The 18,412-nt window shown below is 31.7% G+C and overlaps 1 protein-coding gene across 1 annotated transcript; it reads left to right on the plus strand.

Moving 5' to 3' along the window:
* Positions 1-5,194: 5,194 nt before the first annotated feature.
* On the plus strand, positions 5,195-8,596 carry LOC109810536 (thioredoxin-like protein AAED1, chloroplastic). The gene is made up of 7 exons (XM_029273819.2): positions 5,195-5,628; positions 6,362-6,408; positions 6,496-6,610; positions 7,829-7,873; positions 7,954-8,013; positions 8,122-8,217; positions 8,303-8,596. Exons 1-7 carry the CDS (start codon positions 5,359-5,361, stop codon positions 8,420-8,422), a joined length of 753 nt encoding a protein of 250 aa, XP_029129652.2. The 5' UTR covers positions 5,195-5,358; the 3' UTR covers positions 8,423-8,596.
* The last annotated feature ends 9,816 nt before the right edge of the window (positions 8,597-18,412 follow it).

The following is an 18,412-nucleotide window of genomic DNA, read 5'->3' on the forward strand; positions in this document are numbered from 1 at the left end:
TTAGTTAAAATTAGCGACATAAATGAATTCGGTCGCTAAATAGTAGTTAAATTTAGCAACGGAATTTAATTCGGTCGCTAAACCAAAAATTTTGATTTTTTTAGCAACGGAATTAAATTCGGTCGCTAAATATTAGTTAAAATTAGTGACAGAATTGAATTCGGTCTCTAAATCAGAAATTTTATGTTTTTAGTGACAGAATTAAATTCAATTAGTGATGTAATTCTATTCGGTTGCTAATTTTAGATCATATATACAGAATCTTATATGAATTCAAGATGATTTGATACTTTATTCTAGTAAAACAAAATTGACATAATATATTCATTTCAAATAAATATGAGCACTTTGATTACTTTTAAGTTGTTGATTAATTTTAACAAAAATTGATATAAACATATAAAGTGATATGAACTTTCAATCTATCAGTTGGATTTACAAAATTCACATTTAATATAAATTTATTGAGCGGTGTAATACTTAGTATAAAAGTTATATCAGTGTTATTATAACCCTTCTCATTTTAAAATATATAAATTATTACTTAAACTTTTAAATTTATAATAAATAATTTAAATTGTATCATAAAATTAATTTTAAATAGAAATAAGTAGATTGTTAATTATAAAAGTAAGTATATATATAAATAAAGATTAATTAAATATAAGATAATTATTATTATTAGTAATATAATTATTATATATATTATTATATATTTATAACGGTCCGGATATACCAAAATGATAAGGATCCAAAAATAATATAAGTATGAGATTGGATAGTTGAGGAAGACTTAAATGAATTAATTTGTAGTACTACTTATACTAACAACATGCATTAGCTTTTCGGTAGCTTATCTCATAAGAACTTCACAGTTAAGCGTGCTTGGCTTGGAGTAATGTAGGGATGAGTGACCTTCTGGGAAGTTTCCAAAAATTGTGTAATTAAGGACATAACATGCTACAAACTTAAGTATTGTGAAATAAAATCCTTAAGAGGCCAGATATGAGTGGTTCATAGAGACCAAATTTGCGACGTCTATAAAATTTAATAAAATAAAAAATAAATATTTAGCGACCGATTTAGCGACCAATTTATTCGGTCACTAATTTGGTCCCATATACTTCAGCGACTAAAATCATTTCAACCATTTAGCGACCGAATTAGCGACCAAAAATTTCGGTCGCTAAATAGCGACCGAAAATTTTTCAGTCGCTAAATAGCTTAGCGACCAGGGTTTTAGCGACTGATTAAATTCGGTCGCTAAGGTAAATAACGACCGATTTTTGCAATTTAGCGACTCATTTTGGTGGTCGCTAAATTGCATATTTTTTGTAGTGATTGTTGTCCCCCCTCCAAGTCTCCCCCCTCCCTTTGCCCCAGACTACCACCATCACCATTGTCAAACCTTGTATTTATGATCTTAGTTTCCTTCACGATGAAGTGCTCATAATGCATACAAGGAGTTATTGCTCTATTAAGTCTAACATCTTTTATGCTTTCTGGAGTCACCCTAACAGCATCCCATATTTCTTTTGTAGTTTTGCAATTGCATAATCATTTATATTATGTTATTGATAAAGAGAAAACTATTATATATCTTGCTTTTGTGTTGAGCTACAACACATTGTAATCATCATGAGTGTATTCTCTCTCAAGCTTAAGAACATGTGTATCTCTATCTATGATGATTTTTCTAGATGATGTGTTGAGTTGATTTTATGAACATTTTCATCTTGTTTTTTCAGTAATGATAATCCTCACCACTGAAAGCACTAAACCTTGTCAAGGAAGCTTTTTCTAGAAGATATCATTTTTCACTACTTATTATCCTTGGATATTTTCCTCTAAAACAATTAGATGCTCATGTTAAAACCAAACTTAAGCCTTTAATGAAAACAATCATCTATACAAAATATAGAATCTATCATGTTAATCACTAGAAATAATAAGCGGAAGTGTACCTGAACTCATGATAATAAAAGAGCGATGTGGTTTGACCTTCTAGATCAACACGTACTCTCTTAAGAGAACTCTTTAGTTATCTATTTATCTCTCTTTGATAATGATATGTTAAAAGAAAAGAACGTCATGTGATCTGAGAACTTAACCTATTTATAAACAATTATAAGGTTGTCTTTTGGTATTTTTATTTTTACTCATCATAAAATAAAATAACCTTTTAGTTACCACACATTAAAGGACTCACATATCCTTTAAGATACATAATTACCCAAATAACTTATATGTCATTAGATTACTTTAATTTGACATAACCCTACGTGTCCTTAATATATAATTATTCAAATATAAGGTCAATGTTGGATTAAGGATCTTATAGCTCAAACCCTAAAGAGGTTGAGCTTTGATACCCAACCGTGGAGTGAAAGCAAACACATGAAGCAGGTTGAATTGTGTTTGTAAAAACTTTTGACATATTTTCAAAACTTTTACGAATGATGGTGAAAATGAAGTAAGAAAGAAAATATACACAAAGACAAGGATTTTATATTGTTTCATCTCAACTATTAAGATTACATATATTTCTTAATCAAGTTCTACAAAATTTTTCAAATATTGTAATAATATTATTTAACAAGTTATTACTGATTCATCTTAAGTAGCTTTTGTTGGAATTTTATACTCCAATAATTAACTTGAGCTAATATTATAAAATAATTATATTATTTATTTATCACTAGTGAGCAATTTATTTTATGTGGTTACATTAAGTGAGTTTGTTAGACTACTAAATTAGATGATAAACTTAAATGAGCAAATGGTAGCGTTGACCCATTAGGAAATAATGATAATCCTTTTTATAGGTTAACACACTATAAGAAGACTATGGTCCCTTATACACAAGATCACAACTTTACTCTCTTCTCCCCATTTGAAGAGAGGCTAAGGTCCCGTTATGGAACTCAAGAGATTCAGTTAAGGAATAACCATAAAGCCACTAACCTCTCCTTGGTCGTGATGATGATTAATCACTACAGTTGTTGAATAATTCTTATATTAGAAACCAACTTTAGATTTAGGTATTTCTGGTATTCTTAATAATCAAACATGTTGTAGATCTTAAAGTTGATGTAGAGATTTGAACTTTGACTTTTGCATAAAGAATAAATAATATGGAAATTATAAAGTTTAAGAATTTTCAACCATTTTTGACTCACCTCTTCAAACAATTATTCAAGTCTTTGATCTTTTACAACAAAATTTTTATGAACCTTTAACTCTTAAATATTCTTTTATAACAAAGTCTTTTTAGACTTTCCAACTAAAACAAAACTTTAATGGATCTTAATTTGTTCTTTTTTTTAATTTTAATAATTACCTATTTAAAAAATAAAGAGACTAAAATTAAATAATTTTAAAAATAAGTATCAAAATTACTCTTATACTAGATATTAAAAAAATTATTAAATATGTTTTTAGTCTCTAAACTTTTACAAATTTTTACTTTTAATTCTTGAATAAATTATGGTTTTAGTTCTTAAAATTCTCCAATTTTATATGGTTTTAGTTCTTAAAATTCTCCTTAAGAACAATTTTTTTTTTTGCTAGGGTCAAAATGTTAATAGGGAGAAACTTAAAAGCGTAAATAAAAAAAAATCAGTAAAATTTTAGAAATTAAAACGAGTTAAAAACTTATTCATAAATTAAAAGTAAAAAAATGATAAGTATTTAATGACTAAAAATATATATATATTTTTTAAAAAAGTAAATAAGCATAAATTTTCCGAGGATGATTGATTACGTGATACATACTTTAATTTTTATTTGTCCAATAATGTTTTTTTATTATCCTCAAATGAGAGTTTTTTAGCAAAAGTGTTTTTATTTTATATTTTATTCAATTTTTCATTTCTTTCAATTTTTTTAGTTTTAGATTATTTTTTTTAATATTAAAAATATCAATATTTAAAATAATTTTATATTACAACATAAATTGTGTATTATAAATCTAAAATATGAGTAATGCTATTTGATCTTATACATATTATTTTTTATCTATTTTTTTCTATCACTTTATTTATTATGAGATGATATATTTATTAATGATAAAAAGATATAAACATAAAAATGATATTTTATAATTTTTGTTATACATAAAACATTACTCCTAAAATATATTTTCTTTGTTCTTTTTTAATTATTTTTAAGTAAAATTTTCTTTCTATTTAATTGTCATTTTAAAAGTTTAAGATGATATTAATTATTATTATTTTTATTAATTATATCCTTACAACCTAACTAATTATTAACTAATTTACATATTAACAACTAATACATATTTATTATGGAGCTAAATGAAAAAAGGGTGGATTCGAAAACGTCAAAAAGATTTTATGAAAAACAATAAAATTTGTGTTTAAAAATACTTATTTATTTTTATATTTATTATAATATATTTTTATATATTTAAATCATTTATTTATTACAAGTTATAATAAATAAATATAACTATCTTACCTAACAAATCAGTAATCCAAATATCTAATTCAAATAAAATCTCAATTTTAAAATCTTCTGAATGAAAAATAAATTAGTTGGAAGGAAAATATAAATAATGGACTAATGTCCACAAAAATTTCATACCAATTCATATATAAAAAATATAAATGACAATTTAATACTAAAGCATTTTTAAGAATTTTTTTCATGAGAGAGGATTATTTCAAATTTGTATTTAATTTAATTTTTATCTATTATAATTATTTTTAATTAAATATTTATATTTTAAATAAATTATCAATAAATAAAAATATTTATAAATAATTTTTTTCTACAATATTAATTATTATTATGAATCAACTATATAATTTATATATGTAACAATATTTATTTATTTAAATTTTAAATATAATTATATGTTCAAACATAATATTATTTATGTAAATAATTTATTTTAAAATTTTAGTTATAGTTAATAAATATGTAATATGTACATTCACAAACTAAAATATAATTGATAATGAGATTATTAAAAAAACATGATTAAATATGTTAACGATAAAAAAAATTAAAATTTAAAATCAACAAAAGTTTTTTTACACCAAAAATTAACATAAGTTTGGAAACTTAAATTTATAAAAAAAAATTGCTTAGAAATTAAAAAAAAATTAAGAACTAAAAATATATTTAACTTTTAAATAAAATATGTAACTATTTTGAAAAGAAAAAAAAATGAAAGGCTTGTGGACGGAAATTTTTGTGGCTCTGTGCTTGGGGTCCGAGTCTCATCTACAGTGACAACATTGAACTTCTTCCACAGTTTCCAGTTTCCAGTTTCCACCACCACTTCTACGTTAGGGTTCGTCTTCATTTCGATTTGAAGAGTTGAACTACACCATGGCAACTCTGCAATCCTTGCGACCTTCTTTCCGCCCAACATCAATCTCTCCCTCAAATTCTCACTCTTTCCCTGCCACTCCCTTTAATTATTCCCCCAAATTGATTGCCTCAAAGGGTGTCACTGTCACCCTAAGACACTCTATCATTTCTCCTAGGGTTTCCAATTCCCACTATAGTCCCCAAATCGCGGAAAGTCTCGGTGAAGTTAGCATTTTCACCGCTGCCGGAGAGCCAGTGAGATTCAGTGATCTCTGGGATCAGAATGAGGTCAGAATACCTTATATTCATGTGTAAAATCTTTAACGTAACACCTTTATTGCACCATGCATGCTTGTTCTGGTTACCCATTTTGTTAATTAAGATTAATCACCCATTGGGTTTTGTTTATGTGGGATTTGAATTAACTAGTATAAGTTGCGTTTTCTATTGCGTGTTTTAACTTGAGGTGTAGCCATATGGAAATTCGAAGTTGACTTTTTTTGAGCATGGTTGATTGATTGATTGGCTATGAAGCACGGATACTTCTGAATGCAAGCCTTATTGTGTCAAACTGCATAAAAACTTCAAACACCCTGATGGGGGAAAATGTAGAAGAGATAGAAGTATAAGTATGATGGCCATAGGTGATATAATGTGATAAGAAATAACAGTGGTTGATGAAGCATTTGATATATAGAGGTTTCTATATATCATTACTCTTTTTATAATTTGTTTAATTTTATTTTCAATTTTTTATATCAATAATGATTGAAGTGCCTCAGTAATTGAATACATTTTGCAGTTTATTATGTCTATAATGATTTATATTCATTGTTTAAATATGAATTCTGTATTGGGATTTAAATATTTTATTTTATGTTAATTTTTAATGTTATTTACTGTATAAAGGTGTGTTGTTTGTTTCTCTAATGTTTTTCGGAATTTGTCATATTTCTGTATCTCGTATCTGTGTCCTGTGTTGTTTCCATGCTTTCTGGGTGATTAGTCTTAATTCTTGCAGGGAATAGCAGTGGTGGCACTATTGAGGCACTTTGGATGCATTTGCTGGTAACCTATCTTCACCTTTGGTCATCAATCGAGATTTGTTTGAGCAGTAGTTCTCCTAATTTATGCCTTGCCTGCTCTTGTTCTAAGCTGGGAGTTAGCTTCAGCCTTGAAAGAATCCAAAGCAAGGTTTGATTCAGCTGGTGTCAAGCTAATTGCAGTGGGTGTTGGTAGTCCCAATAAAGCTCGTATGCTTGCTGAAAGAGTAATTTCCTTGTCCTCATTTATCATTTCAGTGGTTTTCCTAGCAAACCATGATACCTGATATTTTCTAAACTAACACGCTTTAAAAAAATAACGTAAAAATAAAGCAAGAGACAAGCCATGCAAGTCATATTTTTGAGTCTTATTTGCTTGGCTTATTTTTCAACAATCATTATTCATTTCTTACCTGTTGTAAAAGGACATCCATTGTTAGTTTAGGTGAGGCATTAGATCCAGAAAGATTGATTCTGATAAAAGCTTGGAATCAATAAATGCTAATTTTTAGTAAAGATTTTAGATGGGGATGACAAACCATTGATACTCTTAAAATTCAATTGCAATGATTAAGGTTTTATGCATCTCTGAATAATTTTTTTATGCATCAAAATTGAATTTGATATCAAAGGGGTACAACAACTCATGCACCCTACTCTATCAATTATGCTAGACTGACTCCCTTGGTAATTATCCTCAAGTATTCTGTGGGTATGTGTGTGAGTTAGGATATATTGCCAACCTGTCGTATACCCACCCACACACATAAAATTATTTTATTATTAGGATATAAAAGATCTTTAAATATTTTTAATTGAGTTAGATGTTGCATTTTTAAATTAATACTTTTTGTTCTATTGATTTTTTGTAGTAAATTTTAGTATTAAAGTAAAATTATTGTTTTATCAGTTTGTCTGAAAAAAAGAATATACATTAAAAAGAGATTATATTCCATTTAGCTAAAATGGAGATAATGGATCTACATGTGAGTGTGTATACTTGTTAAGTAGCACGAACACTTTAGTTGTTGCCAACTTGCCATACAGGAATGGATTTGATTACAAGCTTCTTTTATATAAAATGTAAATATGCACACTTATACCTGAATACTCTACCTAAACCCTATTCTTTGCAGTCCGATCAAGTATCATACTTGTCAAATTTATATTCAGTTATTAGTCTTGAATGCATTTTGGCTGACTGATTTGTGATTCAAGTTTAAATCCATTTCATTGAAGGTTCATCGTTTGTGTTGTAAGCTAGCTCGAGGATAGCAGTATGAATGGTCATTTTTATCTTGATCAGGCATAGAATTTGGATCTTAGTATATCTGAATTTTGAAGACTTTTCATGTGAAATTACCTATTTGTATAATATCGGTATGAACATGTTCTTCATATCAGAACTGATATTGTTCTTTTTGTCTTGATATTTCCATTTTCAGTTACCATTTCCAATGGATTGCCTTTATGCTGATCCTGACCGCAAGGTAAAATGTTAGCCAGTTGAACATTCACCCACTAGGACTTATCTTCCTGTTGAAAATTCACGAATGTCGCCTTCTTTCAGGCATATAATGTTTTGGACCTATACTTTGGTCTTGGCCGAACTTTCTTCAACCCAGCCAGTGTAAGCTTATAGCCTCTAACTTCTCTGATGTATATATATACTTTATAAGGCATTTGCAATTATATTTGCTGATTAATATACTTTTTTAACCTTAAAATTGATAGACAGGCTAAGGTGTTTTCGAGATTTGATGCTCTGCAGAAAGCTGCCACTAACTATACAATTCAAGCCACCCCAGATGATATAAGTGGTGTTTTGCAGCAGGTTGGTACATTAATCTGGTAGTAAAAAGGATAAAAACAATATACCTGCATTCCCTGAAATATTGATCCATTCTTATTTTTGTCAGGGAGGGATGTTTGTGTTCAGAGGAAAGCAGCTACTGTATGCGAGGAAAGACGAAGGTACAGGTGACCATGCTCCCTTAGATGATGTTTTTGATGTCTGCTGCAAAGCTCCTGTTGCCTAATGCTGTATTTTATAAAAGTTTAAATTTGCTTAACATTATGAATGATGAGTTTAGGAAGATTTGTGTTTTTATTCTAGATTTCTGTGAATCATATCAGTGACAACATGTTGTAAGATGTGAATATGATTAAAAATCACATACAAATGTTATAAAGTCTCTATATAGTTCACTGAACTCAATTTTATAGAAACAAAACTTGATTAGAAATGGTGACTGTTATACATGTAAGCTGTTTATAGAAACAAAACTTGATTAGAAATGGTGACTGCTTTTATTCTAGATTTCTGTGAATCATATCAGTGACAACATGTTGTAAGATGTGAATATGATTAAAAATCACATACAAATGTTATAAAGTCTCTATATAGTTCACTGAACTCAATTTTATAGAAACAAAACTTGATTAGAAATGGTGACTGTTATACATGTAAGCTGTTTATAGAAAAAAACTTGATTAGAAATGGTGAATGTTATACATGTAAGCTGTTCATGTTTACTCATTATGAATGATTTCGATGAAGTTGCAAATCTGTATATGCCAAATGATATATTAGTTAATGGTGTGTGTGTGTGTGTGTGAGTGAGGGTTTAGGGTTTGTAAAATAAATAACTAAAACCCTAAATAATTGGGGCCTTCATTTGTCTTGCCTTACACGACCTGACTTTGTTTCGGTGGTTATCGGTTCATATGTCCTTGTAATTGGCCCACGCTACTCAGATTCTCATTTTATTCTTTGCACTATATTTTTTTTAATTTTTATAATTATATATATATATATATGTATATATTTATGAAACATATTTTTAGTCCTTTAGTTTAATTTACTTTACCTTTTAGTCTCTATAATTTAAAATAATTTTTTTACTTCATATATTTATCTTTTTCAATCTCTTTTAGTTCTTATAATTTAAGATATATTTTTTTTAATCCTATCCTTACAATTTTTTTAATCCTTTTACTTCTTATTGTTATTGTGTTGACATGTGTGGAGAAAAGAAGCATTAGAAGAAGAGTTGAATAATATCAATTAACAATTTACTTTTTGAAACAACAAAGTAGTATTATCACAATAAGGAGTGCAGACAAAGATATAAAAATATGAATATAAGGTATTTTTATATTGGTTTGTCTAAACACTGAGATTATGTTCAGTTTTTGATCTAACTAGATTAAATTTCACTATCTTATACAAAGATAAAAATATTTTTTTCCAAGTTACTTTTGGCTAAAACTTAAGTGTTCTTTAATTTATTTTTTCAAGCAACTATCTAAGTAACGCAAAGCCTCTTCAAACTTTAACAACTAAATATTCTTTTATAAACAAACTTTTCTAGGCTCAACAATAAAATATTCTTTTATAGATAAATCTCTCTAGGCTCAACATAATAATACTAAGTTATAGCTAAGTAAATTAACAATGTTGTTTCGTCTTACTATCAAGACGTGATATAACTAATTAAGTGCAGAGCCTTTTTACAAAAAAGAATGAATGTAACTTTTACAATATATGTTCTCTTTGTTAGATAATCTTAAATTTTAGAGATATCCGAGTTAGTTTATCTGTTTTATTTGTTTCAGTTTAGATAAGATAGTTTTTGATAAGATTTGTTTTGATAAGATATTTTGTTATCTTCTTGTTAATTTGGTACGTTGTATAATGACTATTTAAAGGCCATCTCTTATTCAATAAAAAAATACAGTGAGTTGCTACGTTCACCCAATACTAGTATTACTCGTCTCTCTTAGTTTTTCTACAAATTGGTATCAGAGCTTTATGCTCTGAGTGCCGAGTGTGAGAGGAAAACAGTGTGCGCCTGTGAAGGGGAAGAAAGAAGAAAGAGAGAGTAATGGCGAAGGTTGTTAATGGAATGACCGTACCACAACTGTCAAAGAAAACCAATTATGATAATTGGTGTTTACAGATGAAGACCCTGTTGGGTTCCCAAAGTCTATGGGACATAGTGGAGAAGGGGTTCCAAGAACCCGAGGAGGACGAAGACCAATCTGTGGCTCAGATTGCCGCATTGGAAAAGACACGAGTGAAGGACAAATCGACTTTGTATTTTTTGTACAATGCCGTGGATGAGTCAGGTTTCGAGAAGATTGCAAACGCTGCATCTTCAAAGGAAGCATGGAAGATCTTTTGGAGGTTGCGCACAGAGGTAACCACCGTGTCAGACAAATCCGACTTCAAACTCTCCGAGGAGAGTTTGAGTGTTTAAAGATGGAGGATAAGGAACAAGTATCCGAGTACATAACTCGGGTGGAGAAGTTGGCTAACCAACTCGGAAGGAATGGGGAGCCAATGCCAGCAAGTAGAATTGTGGAGAAAATCTTGAGATCATTAACAGATGATTTCGAGAGTATTGCATGCGTAATTGAGGAGTCAAAGGACTTGTCAGTTCTCTTAGTGGAAGAGCTCGCTGGGTCACTCGAAGCCCACGAACAAAGGAGGAGGAAGATGAAGGGTACTCTTGATCAAGAATTACAGGCGCAACTTGATTTGAATGAAATTCGGAACACCCAGGGCCGAAGATCAAGTGATCAAGGACGAGGCAAAGGACGAGGTGATCAAGGACGAGGTAAAGGACGAGGTGATCATGGAGGTGGACAAGGACGAGGTGATCGTAGCCAAGGAAGTCAGCCAAGGTCGGAGGTGGAATGTTATAAGTGTGGCAAACTCGGCCACTACGCAAAGGAATGCAGATCGGCAAATTGCTACAATTGTGGCAAATACGGTCACATAGCAAAGTATTGCCGAGCTAAAAGCCGAAGTGAAGAGAAAGAGAAGAATCTTCTCACAGAAGAAAAGGACGAGGAAGCAGGAATTTTGATGATGACGCAGAGCTCGGAGACCAAGCTACGTCCGAGTTGTGCCTCCGAGGTTCAGCTAAACTTGAGTTGCGTGGAGAGCTCAGTAGTTGAGCTTCCAAGCTCAGATGAGAAGTCAGAAGCCGAGCTTGATTCGAGTTGCTTAAACAACTCGGTCTGGTATTTGGACACTGGAGCGAGCAATTATATGTGTGGAGAAGAAAGTTTTTTCAACGAACTCATCAAGGTAAAGGCTGGATTCGTGTCATTTGGGGATGATTCCAAGGTGGCGGTAAAAGGGCATGGAACCATCAAGCTTATGCAGAAGGATGGACGAGTTGGAGAAATAAGGAATGTCTACTACGTTCCCGAGCTTAAGAGTAACATCTTAAGCATGGGGCAGATGATGGAGAAAGGCAACTCGGTTTTGATGAAGGATCGAGTGCTTTATTTGAAGGACAAACATGATCGTTTAATAGCCCGAGTAAAGATGAAAAAGAATCGGATGTATAAACTGGAGCTGAACATTCTTCAAAATAAGTGCTTGAAGCTGGACGTGAAGGATGAAGCCATTCAGATCAATTGAGAAGAGTGAGATGGGAAGTAAAGCTGAGTTAGTTGAGGAGTTTAAAAAAGTGATGAAGAGGGAGTTTGAGATGACCGATTTGGGCATCATGAAGTATTTTCTGGGTTTAGAGGTGGATCAAAGAACAATAGGTACTTTTGTATCCCAAAAGAGGCATCGGCCACCGCGGCGCCGGGGGTGCTGGACATCGTGTGGCTCGCGGGGCCATGGTACGCGGAGGAGTATCGCGCTCTGGTGGAAGAGGCATCGAAATGAAAAGAAAAGAAAATTTAAGCTTATGGGGGAGTTTTGTTAGATAATCTTAAATTTTAGAGATATCCGAGTTAGTTTATCTGTTTTATTTGTTTCAGTTTAGATAAGATAGTTTTTGATAAGATTTGTTTTGATAAGATATTTTGTTATCTTCTTGTTAATTTGGTACGTTGTACAATGGCTATTTAAAGGCCATCTCTTATTCAATAAAAAAATATAGTGAGTTGCTACGTTCACCCAATACTAGTATTACTCGTCTCTCTTAGTTTTTCTACACTCTTTGTCTTTTTGGATTTTAAACTTCCTTTTACAGGGCTTCAATGAAGATAACCGTTATAAATCATTGAGCGTCTCTCAGAGGTTTGCTTTGTGTATTTTTAGTTTTTAATTCCTTGTGGAGAGAAGTGTCTATTGGTGCATTAATTACTTGCATTAATTGTATTTTACCAAATTGTCACTTTTTATCTAATCAAAGCTATTTATCACCTTTTAGGTATCGAAAAAGTTTTTTTTTTGAGGATTTTCATGATTCACGAGATCTGCTTGTCTTTTTTTTTTATTATTATTTTTTATTTTACAAAAGTATGTCCTTCTTCTCTTTTGTCAATACGGGTACTAATGAAGTTATTTTGCTTCGATCTGTTAAAAAGTAATATACTCAAAGATCAATTTAGTTATCTAACATCATAAATGATATTAATTAAGAGTAGATGTCTTATAGAGGAAATATTTTGTGTGTTAGACATTTATGTTAAGATAACAAATTGTCTTAATGCACTTGCCTTATACAGAGCATCTATTGAATGGTTTAAAAACTTTTGTCTAAAAATATTTGTATTTGTTATAATTAAAACTTTATAACTGAGAGATCTAAGATCTTCTTTTAACTTAACAATCTCCTTATTTTTTATAGTGACAAACATGTTTTTTAAAAGAGTTTTTAATGAAGAGCTAGTCGTTATTGATAGACTTGTTGCATTTTGTCAAAGGTTCGTCTTATCAAAGTAAAAATGTGTGTTTGAATATGATCAAAGATTTTAATAATATGATTCTAATATTATATAGAGATTTTTATCAATATCATAATATAGTGGATGACTATAAAAATTATCAAAATCATATCATAAACATTTTTAGTAGCATGGCTTGGCTTTATAAGCATTAGAGCATATTAAGCCAAGCATTAGGTCTTATAATAATCGGAGCATTCATACACTAATTCATCAACCAGGGGATTAATAAGCCACAAGGTTTTGTAAACACCAATTTTGTTCCATCAATTTTTCTAATAATTTCTTTCTCAAATCTCCAAGGTAATTATTCAAGAATAAAAGGATAAACGAATAATATATATATATATATATATATATATATATATATATATATATATATATATGTATATATATATATACATACTTTTGTGATTTGTATATTTAAAATAAAAATAGAGTGATTAATTACAACTTTTCCTTCTAAAATATAATATAAAATAAAATATAAAAAAATAGAAAGAAATAAGAGAATCAAGGAATACATAAATGAGTCAGAAAACAAAACCAAGTAAAAAAATTGGAAGGCACCATTTTGAGTTCAAGAAATAGAGCCTTTCTCCTGTGCCCCTATGCTACTCCCATTCTCATACAAGGTGGTGCAAACCTTGTTCTGCAACTGAAAAGGGTCTCTATGCTACCTATGTTGCCTACTTGCAGTACTCCAAACGCAACAGACAAACAAGGATCCTCACGCTCGCTTAATGGAGGCAATTCTCCTTCTGATTGACAAAAAATTCCTTGGAATGGGAGGAAAAGAGACAAAAGAAGGAGTTTATGGGTGATGGGGGGAACCATATATACGACTCATGGTCCATCCTTTGGGGGGCGGGAAAAAAAAGAAGAACTTGTAGCAGGAAGAGACTGTCAAGTAGCAAGAGTTTGCACTTTGCAGGTTCCTTTTTCTCCTCGCACGTGTGATGCAAACATTTTCCCAACTCCCTTTCAATAATCTCACCGTTCGTGCGACGTGGTATGATTATCTCGTTTCTCCCTTCAACGTGCTCTGCACTGTTCATGCGTTTTTCAGGCTTCTTGTTTTGTGAATTAGGAATTTGGTGGAACTGGGATGCTCGATTTGGGGGGTTTATTTTCAGGAAAATAATATTAATGAGTTATGTAATGTGTGCTATGCTCTATTTTTGGTTTTTGGGTGGAACAGTTTGGTTTCCTTTTGATTAATTTAAATTATAGGCTAGCTGAGTAATTTGATATTTTCCTGTGCTCTTGTTGTTTGTTTGTTAGCACGAAGCATTTTGCTTGTGTTTTTAATTGAGTGCATCGAATCCTCTCCTTTGTTTTTTTTTTTTTTTTTTACCTTTTGAGTGGATTGTGGTTGAATTGATTCTGGATAATTTCATCTGCATTGGCATTGGTTCCCTGCATGGTTTCGACTCGTGTAGTTGTGGAGCAAGGTGCTTCATGAGATTGTTATTTGCAAATAGCCAATTTTGGTTGTTGGTGAAAATTCTAATGCTAGCGTCATTCAGCAAAATGGCAATTTAAAAGGTAAAATCGTAGTGAGGTCTTTAGTATATGCCATTGTTAAAGAGTTTAGCTTTTTTGAATTTTCCTTAGCTGGATTGAAATGATATCTAAAATTATATGAAAGTTTGAGTTTGGCATTTAGAATAGTAATAATAGTAATAGTTACTATTATAATAATAATAATATCAGTAATAATAATTATATTTATAATAATAGTAATAATAATAGTTATTATTATAATAATAATATTAATAACTATGGGATTTCTTCATCAATATTTATATTAATAATATCTATTGTACGGGATGGGCACAGGTATTCTTGGCCACAACCAAGGTCGAAGACCCCATTTGGCTCTAGTCCCAGCCGAAGGGTAATGCACAGGTATTGTTGGCCATAACCAAGGCCGAAGACCCCATCCGGCTCTAGGCCTAGCCGAAGGGTAACACACACTTATTCTTGGCCACAAACACGGTCGAAGACCCCATCTGGCTCTAGGCCCAGCTGAAGGGTGAACTACATTGATTCTCGGCCATAACCAAGGTCGAAGACCTCATTCGGCTCTTGATCCAGTCGAAAGGTAATACAAATCTCCTACACACCTTGGTTCTAAGACACGCCGAGAAGGTTCTCGACAATCCAAAACTTAGGAGCAAGCTAGTGAGAGCCACGTCGACAATTAGGGTTAAGCTAATTAACTTACAAACCCTAATTACCCACATCCCAAGACGAAAGGTCCATTAGGCCCAAATACGTCACTATAAATACATAGGTAATGAGACATAAATAGGTATGATCATTTATTACAGCAACTACCATTTTGCTCTGTACCGAACACTTACTTGAGCGTCGGAGTGCCTTTTACAAGTACCTCCCCTCATCAGAGGGTTAATAGAAGACAACACTTGAGACTCTAAAGACCAACGAGAAGAAGAGACAGGAGGAGTGTTCTAGAGCAGGAACATCTATCATTTAAAAAAAATAATTATTTGAATGTAACATTCTCTTGATTCTAGGGTTTAAAGGTGCAAGTTGTGACAATTTATTATCTTAAAATCCTTGTTTAAATTCAAAATATAATTAAACATCAATAAGTGTTATCACAATATTCAATATAAATATTTGAAGTCATTACATCGAAGATTTTATTGGAGGAATGGTTAATTAGATATGACATCTTTTTAACCTTTGAATTTAAGATACAAGTTGTGACAACTTGATATCTTTAATTTTTTTCTCCAAAATAAAAATATCCAATCAAAAGATCTTTTAAGTATATACCATAGTAATAATAATATCTATAACAATAATTATAATTAAAATTAAATATTTTATTGAGTAGACTTTGTTGTACACCTCAGTCAATTTTATATTTTAGGGTGAATGAACTGAGACAGTTCAAGAATTAATCTTAAATTTAATAAAAATAAAATTTAAATTAAAAATATCAACATACAAATATTTTCTACAAAGAACTACGTGACTCTGATTCTCCGTTGCATATGGAGATACGTAGGAGTAAGAAATAAATCTTGTCGAGCCCAAAAAATAATATTATCTTTTTTATATAATAACTTTGATTTTTATAAAATAAATGCACTAGTTAAATAAAATACATTTGATTGTTATAGTTAATTTCGATTAATCTAGGGTGAGATAAATATTTTAAATTATAGATAATTTGTTTAATTAATTAAAGGTGATTGTCTTAGGATGAACGTTATGAGATGTTAATACCTTCCTTACATGTAATCGACTCCTGAACTCAAAAATCTGATTTTTGTAGACCATTTTCTACTTTGTGGTTTTCTAATGTTTTTCCATAAAAATAAACATTGGTAGCGACTTCATATTTTTTACTTTATCTTCGTTGTCCCGTTGCAATCTCGGTTGCGAAAGGTTTCAACATGCAAATGATGTTAGCCATATAGATCAAGGGGGAAAACTTTAGTGATTGGGCATGTTCTAGGATAAGTGATGATGGATTGCTCGTTCCTATGGCACGTTTGAAGGTACTCCTTCATGTTGTAGTAGGGGGACCTCCTTGTAGAGTTGTAGACATAGGGTTTTACATATTGTTCGTTTGTGGTTTCCTTTTCTGCCAAACGTTCAAACTCACTTCTTCCTTTGAGTCAGCACTCAAAATTTCAACATCTTCTCCTAGTGACACCATAGAGATGAAAGCCTCAAGGTTGTGGGGATCATGCAAAACTAGGAAGGTGTCCATGCTTAAAGGTGTGGTCTCTAATGCAAACACTTCAAGCGATAATTGTGCATTGTCATTAGTTCGTCCAATAGTCTTAATTGTTATAACAGGTGTTGCAGACGAAATATGTTGGATTGTAGGAATGGCTTCGACGTTTACTTCATTAGTTAATGTCTTAACATCAAACATATTTGTTTGTGTTAAATGAAGACATTCTTCGACGTTAGATGCTCCCTTTTGAGTGGGTGATGAAAGTGCTCGACCAACCTAAACAAACGTGTTTGTTATTAAATGGAGACTCTAAGTAGAGAGACGAAGTGTTGCTTCCAACATCCTAGCTTCTTCATTGGCTAGGTCTTTCTATTTTGACTTTTGCTTGTGTGCCTCTAGTTGAGACAAAACCTTGACATGCTTGAAGAACTTCTATTCTTCTTACTTCATCTTAGGCCCGACGAGCCCACATATTAGACATATCTTCTTGGACTATTGAGGTCGGGGAACTTGGGTTTGTGTTTGTTGTTGTGGTGGCTAAGATGGAATAGTTTCAGGTCGAGAAAGATGAAATGATAAAGGCTTTATCATCTAAATTAGATGAAGATTCATGGATGGAGATGCCTAATGTTTTGTGGGCTCTTATTTTTTGTGGTTGTGGAGGTGGTTGTGTTTGAGCTTGTGTTTGGGGAGATATTTGGACTTGTGGGTGGCTTCGAAGGCTTCATTGACTAGTTGAGGCTTCTTGAGAAGGGGTTCCTCCTCCAATTCAGCTTTGAAAACATTAAGAATCCTCTTGGTGTTGGGAATGAGGTGAACGATCCTCTTTCTCTTCAGAGTAGTGGAATTGATGTCTCCTACCCCATTTCCCCTCTTGTAGTTGGTGGTGTTAATGTCAACTTTTTGAATAAACTTTGTAAGGAGTATCTCGTGGGGAATAAGTGCCCTTTTTCTTCATTCCTAGTCTCTCTAGTTGGGATTGAACTTTCAGTGGTTGAATACTAGACTAGGCAGATTGATCTTTACCCTAAGGCAAAAATGGTTCAAGCAAAAATGGTCCACATAAGAAATGTTATCCTTAGAGTTAGATCAAGGGATGAACGTGTCGAAGAGCAGATTATGAAGCAATCTATAGGGTGGCTTCATGTTGACGGTGCGAAGACATTTTTTCAGCTTCGTCTCGTTAAAAGGTCAAGGAGAGGGATACAACATAACGTCCATTATTTCTTGATTGATGACCTCCCTCAATTGATGGAGTAGATTATACCTTCTTCTTTGCAACTAGAGACTGTTACAATGATGATATGATTAATCCTAGTCTCAATTTGGTGCACTTCTCCTATTATGGCGTGTGCTTCCACCCTTTGCAGGTGCCAAAAAGTAGGCATAGGGAGCATGGAACCAATCAAATTGAAGCTTAGCGAAGCTGGTCCATCCAACCCTATCCAAGTAGTGCTTCACTAGATATCATTTGTCTTGCAATTGTTGAACTATGATGTTCTTTCCAGTGGGAAGGTTGTCTTAGGTTATTCCTTCATTGGGACCTTGGTGTTGCTGGTTGTTTGAGTCTTGGATACCATTTGGGAGATTAGGGTTTCTATTTGGG

Source organism: Cajanus cajan, chromosome 5 (assembly GCF_000230855.2).
Source record: "Cajanus cajan strain Asha chromosome 5, NIPB_CcT2T_4, whole genome shotgun sequence".
Taxonomy (NCBI): Eukaryota; Viridiplantae; Streptophyta; class Magnoliopsida; order Fabales; family Fabaceae; genus Cajanus; species Cajanus cajan.

What these genes read in the sequence shown, in the direction of transcription:
- LOC109810536 (XM_029273819.2), top strand. Translation starts at nt 5,359, where the DNA reads ATGGCAACTCTGCAATCCTTGCGACCTTCTTTCCGCCCAACATCAATC. An exon ending in ATGCTGATCCTGACCGCAAG is followed by an intron (nt 7,874 to 7,953) that starts GTAAAATGTTAG and finishes GCCTTCTTTCAG; the next exon opens with GCATATAATGTTTTGGACCT. An exon ending in TAAGTGGTGTTTTGCAGCAG is followed by an intron (nt 8,218 to 8,302) that starts GTTGGTACATTA and finishes TATTTTTGTCAG; the next exon opens with GGAGGGATGTTTGTGTTCAG.